The sequence below is a fragment of the Sphaerodactylus townsendi genome, linkage group LG02, assembly GCF_021028975.2.
Source record: "Sphaerodactylus townsendi isolate TG3544 linkage group LG02, MPM_Stown_v2.3, whole genome shotgun sequence".
Taxonomy (NCBI): domain Eukaryota; kingdom Metazoa; phylum Chordata; class Lepidosauria; order Squamata; family Sphaerodactylidae; genus Sphaerodactylus; species Sphaerodactylus townsendi.
In genome coordinates, this window is record NC_059426.1 from 95,786,456 (window position 1) to 95,799,332 (window position 12,877).

A 12,877-nucleotide genomic window follows, 5' to 3' on the forward strand; every position below is an offset into this window, starting at 1 on the left:
TACGCCCCCTGCAGGCCAAAATGTGAAAAAACACCCCCAAAATACAAAAAAATTCAAATGTACATATGCCGACCTGAAAAAAATGCATCTTTTATTAAACAGCATTGCACACAGATAAGTTGGGGTGGGGAGAGAACTAGGAAAATGGTGGGTTGAGGGAGAAACATGCACAGAAAAATACAACTCCAGTGTATTGTCGAAGGCTTTCACGGCCGGAATCACTTGGGTGCTGTGTGGTTTCTGGGCTGTATGGCCGTGTTCTAGCAGCATTCTCTCCTGATGTTTCGCCTGCATCTGTGGCTGGCATCTTCAGAGATCTGAAGATGCCAGCCACAGATGCAGGCGAAACGTCAGGAGAGAATGCTGCTAGAACACGGCCATACAGCCCGGAAACCACACAGCACCCAAACAACTCCAGTGTCTTTATTAATTTTTTTTAAAGATGCATTTTTTTCAGGTCGGCATATGTTACACCTTCAGAAACTCCTCTCTTCTGTACAGCTGGTTGAAGATGGAGAAGTCTTGTCCAACTTTGTATCAGATTACCCAAGAGAAAAAATGATGTCTGCATAGTAAAATTAAATAAATGTCAAAGGCTTTCACAGCCAGATTCAACTGGTTGTGGTGGGTTTTTTGGGCTGTGTGGCTGTGGTCTGGTGGATCTTGTTCCTAATGTTTCACCTTCATCTGTGGTTGGCATCTTCAGAGGTGTATCACAGAAGGAAGTCTGTTACACAGTGTGGTCTAAAGACTTTGTCAAAAGCTGAGGTGAGATCTGACAACACCAGTAGCACTGACCCGCCTTGGTCCAACTGCAACCTGAACTTCAAGTGCAACCTGAACTTGTCCATGATGGCGACCACATGGACTCCATCACCAGGATGGAAGCCAGACTGGAATATGACCAGTACCAATGTGTGTCCTCCAGAAATGCCTGCAGCTGTTCTGCAACCACTCTCTCAACTGTCTTTCCCAGAAATGATAAATTTGAATCTGGGTAGGCCAGATCCATTGGATCTAAGAATGGTTTCTTCAAAAGTGGGCATACTACTGCCTGTTTCAGCCTCCCTGGGAACACTCCCAGATAGTAATTGATAATACCCAGCAGGGGGCTCCGCAGAACCTCACAAGTGGCCTTCACCAACCACAAAGGGCATGGATCGAGGGAGCAAGTAATAGATCTTAAAGCTGTAAGTCAACTTCAGACTGGGAGATTAGGCTGAAAAGGTCCAATATTGGTCCAGAAGCCTGCCAAGCGGCTTCCAGTTTCCTTGATATCTCAACTGTAGCCAGGAGGTCCTGGTGGAGTGACAAGACAATAAAGCCAGAATGGCTGCAATGTGGGTAAGAAATCCAGTTTTCCCCCATCCACATGGCAGCCATTATCCCTGACACAATCTCTGCGGTTGCCAATATCCTCCCTTCATCACTGGAGCTTTTTAAAAAATCAATTCCTTATTGTTACATTAATATATCATTATAACAATGTGTAACAATTTCTGCAAATTCCCAGCTTGCTTGTTTTTCTTTCAGTAAATCTCTAGTCCAGGGGTCTGCAACCTGCGGCTCCGGAGCCGCATGCAGCTCTTTCAGCCTTATACTATGGCTCTGCATGGCCTGGAGGTTGGAGGGTAGTGTGGGCCTGTCCCTCCAGCCCTCCAGAGCAGCACTGGAAGGAAAGGTGAGTGGAGGGGCCGAACCGGAGAGGGCACCATTCATGAGGGTGCCGCTTTTCATGTCCCCTCCACTCACCTCTCCTTCTAGCACTGCTCTGGAGGGCTAGAGGGACACACCCATGCTGCCCTCCGACCCCTGGAGGTCAGAGGGTAGTGTGGGTGTGTCCCTTTAAAACAGCCACCATCTCCCCTCTGCCATCCCCGCAGCCACCATCCCCCCTCTGCCCCACGGAGCAGACAGCTGCTTTCTCCATCCGGCAGAGGGGGTTTCCCTGCCCGGCACTTCCGCCTCCCGGCGCTGGAAGGAAAGGTGAGTGGAGGAGCCGAACCAGAGGTGGCTCTGTGCGGAGCCGCCTCTCCAGCTCGGTAGATCTTCGCGCCCATGGAAAACAGGTCAAATGGCTCTTTGGGTGGTAAAGGTTGCTGACCCCTGCTTTAGTTTCTAGAGAGATATCTTTCCCCTTAAAGGTCTGTAATGTAAGCCTCTAGAGACTTACTTTATCTTAATTGAAAGCTGAGCATTCACAGAATCTGTTATACTTACCATTATAATGGTATACTGATATAACAATACGAAATTGAGGATTATTTTTTTTTAAATCCCCAGTGGGCCAGAGAAGGGGGTGGCTGCTGCCAGGAGACTGGGAAGGGAAAACAGCCATGTGGAAGCCCTGTTGCCCTTTGTTGTATCAGCATGTTCACCAGCAACAGGGAAACCATACAAGCCTGTTCCAGTGAGAGAACCACCATTTTCACACTTTTTCTTTCTTTCTTTCTTTCTTTCTTTCTTTCTTTCTTTCTTTCTTTCTTTCTTTCTTTCTTTCTTTCTTTCTTTCTTTCTTTCTTTCTTTCTTTCTTTCTTTCTTTCTTTCTTTCTTTCTTTCCTTCTTTCCTTCCTTCCTTCCTTCCTTCCTTCCTTCCTTCCTTCCTTCCTTCCTTCCTTCCTTCCTTCCTTCCTTCCTTCCTTCCTTCCTTCTGAGGAAGTAAGATGTTACTTATGAAAGATCATGGTGGAATAAAGATTGTTAGCCTTTAAGGTGCCACTGGACATCTGTTTTGTTTTGTTACAGTTAATCCTCTGGAAGCACTATTAACAGTTTTAATATTTTCAAATAAAGGCCTTTAATTTTTGATACAGAAATATTTTCTAACATGAGATGGTTTGAGCAAACATTAGCATGGCTCGATGCAACAATTTTTTTTGCCATGCCAGTTAACAAAATGGTATTTTTAAAAATAACTACGATGTAGAAATGTGCCATTGTTATAGCATGGTTTTCTAGGGACAGTGAAGAGCCACTTCTGCTTTCCCATACGTTAGAAAGTGGCAGTAAGAAAATGCTAGAAACAAAAAACCCAGTCTCTGAATACAGTGACATTCATTTAGAAAGAAGCAGGGCCTGCTTTTTGAATGCCGACTTCTCCAGCCAAACAATAACACACAATGAGTTATTGACTTGTTTTATTTATGGATCTCTTTTCAGTAACTAACTTTGACTCCCCACAGTCTGGACAAATGATTGATTTTGTTAGAAAGAGAGAAAGCTTTTGCAGGAAACATGGTAGTTCAAACTGCTTTTAGTCCATTTGTTTCCTAGCTGAATAGGGCCTTATTAAAATGCACTTCCCAAAAATACCTGCAGCTGGCCTTTATCATCATGTTTTGTATATATAAATAAGTAATTTGTCCCACTTCTTTGTCTAGCAACAGACCACTGGGGGATCTTGTCAATACATATGGAAGCTTATTATCATGGTATTTAAGCTGAAGTGTATCGATCTGTGTGTAAAGCATACATTGGAGTGCCTGGTGTTATACAAGAGTTGTGTGATGTTTAATTATAAGTATGAATATTATAAGTTAATAGCATCAGTGCAACTCCATCCAAGTTCAGTGCTTTTAAATCTCATTAATTTCAGTAGTTGAAATTTAAATGTGGGAATTCTTTATATGATGGAAAATTTAAGATCTTTAAATTTTTTTAGATTTTTATTGCTTCATTGTTTCATAGAGCTACATTGTTTCATAGAGCATTGTTTCATGTGCTACTGCAAGTCAATGAATACTTAACATTTCATTTAAATCAAATGTTTATGTGGTCACATGAATTTTGAATGGAGCAGCCACATTTAAATAGCTGGTCTTCCCTATATTAAATACTAAACCAGCAGTAAGGAATGGTCGAATCTCTTGCTTCCACTGTTTGCACATTTCTGACTGCAGTATTTAGTCCAGTTAAAAATATTTATCCTCATTTATCTGAGAGTAATTTCAATTAAAATAAGTGACACATGCTGTTGAGTAAATATGCATGCATAGCTTTACATTACAGGAGCTCTGTATTGCATGAAAGTATGCACATTTAGTATGTCTGCCTGGGTGTTTACTGACTGTTAGTCTAAGGGTGAAACTTTCTGTGTTGCACTACTCTCATATCTCCCTATTTTCTTGTCTCACTTCTATGGCACCACTTGTTCTGGAAATATTATGACAGGCTGCTCAGTGTGTATGGGAAGTTAGAGGGATTACACCAAAGATTATTTTCTAAAACACAAAGACCTTTCTGAACTAGATAAAATGATTGCTTTGTTTCTCCTTTTTTCCTTTGTACAGTACACTGGGTATTTTCCATCAGGTATCTTTCTAAAGTTCCAGTTAATGTTGCTGCCAAAAGTTTCAGCAAGTACAGTAGGTGAGGTGTAAGTTTGCTAACCCACTCAAAATTCTATTTTTAACTCATGCACACCTTCACACCACAATTCACACTGCCCACTAGTATTATATCTTCATGTACTTGTATGAGCCACACACTCAAGGAGCTAGAAATATTCCACACAGGAATTTGATATTTTTAATGAAACCAACAACCTTCTCAGACTTTTTCTCAAAGCCTTTCTCTTGCTCTGCCCTTTTTAATATCTCTCTTAACCTATGGTATTAAAAGTCTCTCCACTCTTTTTTTAAAATCAGCAGTATCTCTACAATCCATTAATATGCAACTTGCCAGCCCCATCTTTCTTCTTTTTTTCTTACCTTTAGGACTCCAACTTTGGGAGTATAACCAATGTACACAATTTGCAAAAACACTGAATTGTTAACTAAGAAGGATTTCAGAAGTCATTAATCATTACAGATAGCAAATAGGGCTGCTAGTTACCCACTGGGGGTTCATCTGCTGTTGCCTGCCATTGCTCCAGTGCTGGTGAGAGAAAAATAGCATTAAAAAGTGGCATTGGTGTGATGGTACTATGTTACTGCTGTTAAAAATCTAGAAGTGATATCATGCCTTGTTAGGAATTGACAGAAACTCTACAGTTTTACCATAGAGTTCTAATGATTCCTCAAGAGGCATGACATCACTACTGTGTTTTCCCTGTAAATGACATTATGCTGTCACACAAAAGGTGTTTCCCCAAATCCCCTCCCCTGTCAGTTGCCTGGATTCTGAACTGGGCCCTATTTGGATCAATATGGTTTAGGTAGATCAAGGCAGATCAACATTGCTGATTCTTCTTGATCTGTCAGCAGTGTTTGACTTGGTTGACTATGACCCATTGACACACCACCTTGCTGATGCCAGTATAAGGGGAACAGCCTTACAATGGTTTGTCTCCTTTCTCCAGGGCCATGGACAGAGGGTAGCATTGGGAAAGACAACCTTCTCACACCATCTACTGGTGTGTGGGATCCCCAAGAAGCAATCCTTTCCTCAATTCTAGTTCACATCTATATGCACCTCGTAGCCCAGGTGGTCCAGAGTTTCAGCCTGGGTTATCATCAGTATGCTGATGACACCCAGTTCTACCTATTGATGAGCAGAAGTCTGCATTTGAAATCTTCTAGAAGTATTTACATTTTTTTTCAAATTACTGTTTGTCTTTAATGACTTTGTTTGTTTTAACTTTATACTTTTTAAAATATCTAGTGTGTTATACCAGCCTAAACTAAGAAAATGTGTTGCAATTAGACTATTCATCTTGTATTGTCAGCTGTTCTCTTCTTCTATGGAAAAGTGTACAATACTGGTTGAAGCTAAATTGTGAAAAGTCCCCCTGTACCATGCCTTCCTTTTTTAAAAATTCTGTCAGAGTGAGTTACATAATAGCACCAGAAGGAATTCCAAAAAAGAGCTTTAAACATAGCCGATACTGATGAATCTGATGAAGAGTTTACAGTAGAAGAATTGTTTAAAGGCATTGGCTGTAATGCTGTGCACGATTGCATTCCTTAAATCTCATTGATTTCTGTGGGATGTAAGCAATTTATCTGTTTTCAGTATTGGATGCAAGTTTCATGAACTGAAGCTTTGTAGAAGGCTTTTTTTTTAAAAAAAATGAAACGTTCCACAGTCTTGGTGTTGTGTAGTTGGTAGGAATGATAAAGCCATGCTATTTTTGTCAGAGGAATTTAAAAAGACAAAATTCTAGGGACATCTGTAACAATTTTCTGGGAAAAGAATTATCCAATTGGGCTATAAACATTTTCTTTAAATATTTCAATTAGTACTGCTTAGGAGCTCTTTTGGTCCTTGTTAGAAGATTTTTGAACAATTTCTATGCATTTATTGTGAGACAGTCTAGAAAATGGTCACAATAAACATATTTGTGGTTCAGGACAAACTACCTGTTGCCCTTAATTAAAGCAATGTTCCTTGTTTTTCGTGTAATACGGACCACAGTGCCATTAGGATTTAATGTGACCTTAGCAAGAGAGATTTATTATGTATCTCGTCCAGTTAAATTATGCCAAGAGTTGATATATGGGACCGCATCACCCCTTATGTCCCAAACAGGCTGCTGCGTTGGGCGGCGGCAGAGCTGCTGGAGATCCCTGGCCCTGCGATGGTGCGGCTGGCCTCGACCCGTGTCAGGACCTTTACGGCCCTGGCCCCTGCCTGGTGGAATGCTCTACCTCCAGCTGTCCAGGCCCTGCAGGACCTTGGTGAGTTCCGCAGGGCCTGTAAGACTGAGCTATTCCACCGGGCCTTTGGTGGGGCTGGCCGCGGTTTTATCACTCCCCACTGAAGCTGCCGCTTTCCATCTGGCCGGGCCCTGGTTTCCATCTGGCCGGGCCCTGGTCTCCTGGGTCCTACCTACCCCTTCCCTCCGCTGGCCTTTAGATCGGGCGCTTTGTTGTTTTAACTGATATGTAACTGTAATTGTTATTTAAGTTTTTAAAGTTTTAAGTTTTTAATGAATTAAGCTGCATTCTTGTATTTGAAATGTTTTGTTGATTGTTGTTTAAAGTGCAGCCATTTTGTGAGCCGCCTCGAGCCCTTTGGGGGTGAGGCGGCTTATAAATCTCATAATAAATAAATGAACGAATGAACGAATGAACGAATGAATGAATGAATGAATGAATATGCGCTTGGAGTGATAGGAGAATTGTGCCCTAAAAAAAAAGAATATTATCGTTGTGTCTTGATACCTGAAGGAGATGATATTAACACTGCATAACTTTCCTATGTGAAAATATACTCTCTAACGTCAATTTTCATTTGAATTTGTATACACATTCATATACTGATAACTGAATACATTATACTAAAATATTTATTTAAAAATCCCATGTAAATTTTGTCAAGATCATTCTTTTGCTTCACATTTTGAAAGATATTGGGACTTTCTCTTTTCCTGGTGTTTTCAACTTTTACTAGGATTATTGTCTTTTCCAGTGACACTTGTCTTCTCATAATGTGACCAAAGTATAATAACATCATTTTGATCACTTTTAGCTTCTTAGGGAAAGTTCAGAACTACTTATTTGTCTTTTTGGGTGGTCCATGGTATCCATAAAACTCTCTGCCAAAATCATATTTCAAATGAACTTTCTTCCTGTCAGCTTCCTTCACTGTCCAACTTTTACTCCCATACGTAGTAATAGAGAATACAATAGTATGAATTATCTTGAACTTGATTGCCAGCTATACCCTTACACTTAAAATCTTTTCTAGATCCTTCAAGGCTGCCCTTCCCTGTCTCAGTCTCCTTCTGATTTTTTAGTTGCAATCTACCTTTCGGCTGATGATGGAGTCAAAGAATGGAAAATCTTGAGCAATTTCAGTTTCTCCATTGTAAATTTTAAAATTATGTAATTATGTAATTCTTCAGTATTCTTTTGATTTCTTGATGTTTATTTGTAATCCTGCTTTGGCAGTTTTTGCTTTAACCTTAATTATGATGTCACCTACATATCTCAAATTATTAATGTTCCTTCTACCAATTTTCACCCAGAGGTGGGATCCAGCAGGTTCTCACTAGTTCCCGAGAGTGGGTTACTAATTATTTGTGTGTGCCCAGAGGGGGTTACTAATTGGTCTGCTTTTCCATTAGAAATTCCATTAGGTCCAAAAATCATAAAGTCCTGTTGTTTCCTATGTGGCTGGTTAGTGAAGGTAGAAAACGGGATAATTCTCCCTGTTGGGCTGTTTTAAAAACATGTTTTAGAAATATGGTAAAGTTCCTTGTTTAAGGAAAGTATCCTTCTTTTGATTTCTAGAAACAAAATTAAGTATTTGAAAGTATTAAGTATTTGACAGGCAGTCAATTAGAGGAGAAGTAGTTGTTTCTGTTGGCAGTAGATGATAGGACTTGCTAGAATGAGTTTAAATTATGGACAGAAAGATACCAGCTGGAAATTAGGAACTTTTTTTTACAGTAAGAGTTTTTACAGTAACAGAGAAATTATTAATGCCCCGCCCCTGGAATGCCCGGCCACGCCCCTGTTGTGCCCCGCCCAGCCCCATTGGCGTTATGCCACTGTTTGAATCCCACCATCATGGGAACCTGTTACTAAAATTTTTTGATCCCACCACTGTTTTCATCCCATGTTCATCTAAATCTGCCCCATCTTTCCATATGATTTGTTCTGCATATAGATTGAAGAGATGCCTGACACCTTTGCTAGTTGGAAACTATTCTGTTTCTTCATATTCTATCTTAACAGTAACCTCTTGTCTAGAGTAAAGGCTGCACATTAAAACATTCAGATGTTGTGGCATATCTATTTAATTTAATACCAAACATAGCTTTTTGTGATCCACATCATAATTTTTTTTGCTATGAAACCCAAGCATGGTCTTCTGAGTTCTGTTGTATGCTCCAGTAATCAACATGCAATATAATCTTCAGTTATTTTTCCTTTTCTCAATACAAAATAGTAAAAATTAAAATAAAAAAACTTGTTAAAATACAACATTAAAAACCCAACCCAACATAAAAACATAGACAACATAAAGAGACCCCTAAGAGTTTAAAATAAGTTTCCAGACTAAAACAATATTAAAAGATCAACCTCTTAATTAAAAGCCTGGGTGAACATAAATGTTTTGGCCTGGTGCCTGAAAGAGAGCAACATAGATGTCAGGCAAGCTTCCATGGAAAGGGAGTTCCATAATACTCTTTGGATAGTCCATGCTTTAAAAAACAAGTATTAGCAGCTTGGGAAGGGGTGATTTAAATTGGGATTATTGCATTGAGAGCAAAAGTTTTAACCCTGTGCCCCATGCTGTTTTTCCTGTTTAAATACCCCCTCTAAGCACTGCTTTTCATCCTGTGGAGAAAAACTTATGGGTGCTGTTATATTTCCACCTGTGAGGAAAATACCAAAGTTCAAAACCTTCTCCTTCTGCTTGGCAATACATGAAAACATAATGCCAATTCAATTTGTACAATCTATGGCTCTTTTGAACTAATCCCTTCCCACAAACTGTGGGGGATCATTTTCACATATCTTGAGTTTCACATATAGCTGAAACCTATGTACATGTGATAATCTTTTTACTATTATGTTTTTCTCCCCAGAAGTCTTATCTGTAGCAGGATAGCAAGATCATCCCCTTCTGTTTCACTTGCTAAATGTATTCGTCCCAGAGGGCATCCATGCTTGGATGCAATGTAATGCATAAAAATTCAGATTGTGTCAGTTTCCAGAATATGTTATGAAACTGAACTGTGTTTTTCAGACTTCTGTTCTATGTTGTGGTCTATATTCCATGTTTGCACACCCTATCTAAATAGTTTGCTTTTGACTGAATAGCCCACCATATCTGCATTCATTGCTACGGTGGGTTAAGAAGGAAAGAATCCGCTTCTCCTCTGTCGGCTATGGGAAGATTTTGATTAGAGTATCATCTGATCTACACTATGAAAAGTTATACAGTGTCCTATTTCTTTTCACAAATTATGTTGTCATTTCAGCTGGATTTTGCTGTTGATGACCAGAAAGAGAAAATCACAATCAAAAGCATTCTGTCACTGAGGAAAGAAGAATTGTGTATAGAACAATATAAAGTAAGTGTATGGTAGTCATTCAGAAAGTCATGAATAATGTTTATATGATTTTATGCACAAAACATGACTTTTTATTGCAGTGGGGGTCAGTAATAAAATTAAATAAGATTTAGAATTTGTCAGCTTTTCCCTCATTGACTAACCTGTTTACATTGAAAACATTTTCATTCAGTTTAGTTCTTGCAGATCTTAATGAGCTTCTATATCTTTGGGGAAACTTAGAAGGGGAAGAGGGCACAGCTTTCACCCCAGAGTCCTAGGTAATGCCTGCATGCTCTGAGCCTTCTGCAGTACCTGCAGGACCAGAGGCTGCAACAGAGCAAGCAGGCTGGGAGCCACAGCCAAGCCACAGTTCCAAAATTCTCCAGCCTCCTGATACAAAACCAGGGGAGATCCTGTTAGGCCTCTTGCCTCCTTTGTCTCCAGAGCCCCAAGAGCATTGCTGAAGGAAACTACATGCCAGTTTGCAGGAAAGAAGATCCAGCAGCAGGCTAGTAGCTCTGCGGTCAGCTGGGCTTGATGAGAATTCTTTGCAGGAGCCAGACTGAAGTAACACAGCTGCATAAGGTTATTGCACTGATGGGTGGGATATCTGCAGTAAAGGGGGTTCATAGTCATATATATTAGCAGAGTAGAACAGAAGAGACTGATTTTCAGTTGCTTTTTATATATGAGTTTACTAACTATAAAGGGAGGGTTACATGGAGATAAAATAAGAAATCATTTATTTCCTATTACACATCTATATTACTGTATGTTTGGTTACATCTTGGTACCTATGTGCTGTCTTGTGTTCATGGTGGTGGTGTGGAAACAAAGAAACAAAGTTAACTTTATAACTTCAGATGTATATGCTCACTAACATGAAAGCAATGGCTATCTCACTGACCAATAGCTAATCAATTGATCAGGTCATAAACTGTGACTTCAGCAACTTGTTTACATACAAACAGTTAACCCTTTTATAACAGAATTGTGACAGACACTTGCAAAATCCCAACATTTTTATCCAGTGGTGGGATTCAGAAAGTTCACACTGGTTCAGTAGAACCGGTACCTAATTTTTTGTTGAGTTCCATGAATTGGTTGATAAAAGTGACTTTCAGAGCCCTGGAGCAGCTGGGTGCCTTGCAGCTCAGATGCTCCGAGGTGCTAAAAGCCCCCTCGCCTCCTCTCCCAGGGGAGGGGGAGGAGCCTTGCTGCCCTGCTGCTCCAAGGCGCTAAAAGCCCCATTGCCCCCTCTCCCAGGGGAGTGAGAGGGCTTTCAGAGCAGTGGGGGCAAGGCTCTGTTGCCCCCCTCCGCCCCCACAAGAAGTTCCTCTGCAGCAGGTAAGTGGGCAGTGGGGGGCATGGTGGGGGGGGAGGCCAACAGGTTGAATCCCACCACTGGTTTCAACCTTTTGTATGTGGTGCCTGATTCCATTAAACTACTGACCCAGCAACGAGCTTCTTTCGACTCCGATTGGTAAGAACCTGTCTATGACAGCATGAGAGGGGCACAGAGCTGTCCTGTTCTCTGTAATACTTTCTATCCATTTGCTAAGAGTAGGTGGGGCAGAGGTGAAAACTATGAAAACTTTCAGCAGTGAAATGTTGTGTGCAATGTGCTTGGATGATTCTTGTGGCTGTAAGAATGCCCAATGTTCTCGAGTTGTATCCTAATTGATTCTTTTATCAAAAGTGTCATTTTTATGGTACTGTAGAAAGCTGTTCTATCTGTATTCTGCTTTTTTTTAAAGTGTGTTTCCCCTGAATGCCTAAGGCCTATCAAATCAAATAAGGTTGGTGGTGCTCCATAATCAAAGTAGTATTTTATGATTCCTCAGCTCACCAATAGGGGTGTAGTTTGGCAAAGCTGCAAATTAAAGGGAGCCAAACAGTAGATCCCCGAATCATGCTGAATTTTCAGCACTACTTTGGTTGCTTCGATCCACAGCCATTTTAGTAAAGAAGACTGGGGGTAATTCTTTCTCTTCTTCCCATTTCCTTTATGTACCTGCTAGTCAAGGCCAGTACAGAACTCCCCTGCCACCGCTAGCTCCTCATTCCATGTGGGTCTTTGAAACAGTGAGTGTGCAGAGCTACAAGCCAGGCTCAGCCCAGTCAGGCCCAGTGTGCATCTCTGTGCAGGCCACCTGCCAGTTCCAAATGAGGCTCAGAGATGATGGGTGATGCAGAGCTGCAAGCCAGGCTCAGCTGAGCTGAGCCCAGTGTGCATCTCTGCATAGATCACCTGCTCGCTCTGGGCTGTGGAAAGCAGGGGATTATGGAGATGGGCTGCATTGTTGGTGAGTCCTTTTAGTCTGTTCCCCAAGGTTTTCAGCCATGATGAGCTCACATGGACTATCTTTCACTCATTCTACCATTAAGAAGTCTGACGGCAAAAATAAGACTGAAATATGTTTAACAGGACAAAGCTTAGGCAAGAGATATGAAATAGGTCAACTAGTAAAATTATATTTGCTTTCAGAGATAGGGACAGATCTAACATAAGCTGGACCTAGCATAGTGAGTGGTTTCTCACATAAAATGCTGCTTTAATTCAGCCAAATAGACTTTTGGTGTCCATGTGGCTGTTTTAAGGGATTCCTCCTTCCCAAGAAGATCTATTTGTCATCTCAGGAGAGCCAGATAATGACTGAGCAGGTTGACTGATGGAAAGAGACTTCCTTTCAGATTTGGTCACGGTTTACTTTGTCCTGTGAGGTCAAAATAAATGTGTCATGTATACAATATCTTTTTCTCTTGAATCTTACAAAATCTGGCATAAATCTATTCATAAGATCACCATTTAATGTACCAGTTATTTTATCTGGTTTGTAGAAGCATTTTTTCTTCCCACTGCATTTTTGTTATACCACTTCTATTACAGTACCCTGTCTATAGTTATAAACAGTAATGTTGGACTT

The 12,877-nt window shown here is 40.7% G+C and overlaps 1 protein-coding gene across 1 annotated transcript in view; it reads left to right on the forward strand.

Annotated features, from left to right (window-relative positions):
- The window catches only part of DCDC1 (doublecortin domain containing 1), a 362,770-nt gene that overhangs the window by 109,149 nt on the left and 240,744 nt on the right, over positions 1 to 12,877 (forward strand). The window contains exon 9 of the mRNA XM_048484584.1: positions 9,876 to 9,968. Within this exon, the coding sequence (XP_048340541.1) occupies positions 9,876 to 9,968 (93 nt within the window). The remainder of the gene's footprint in view (positions 1 to 9,875; positions 9,969 to 12,877) is intronic.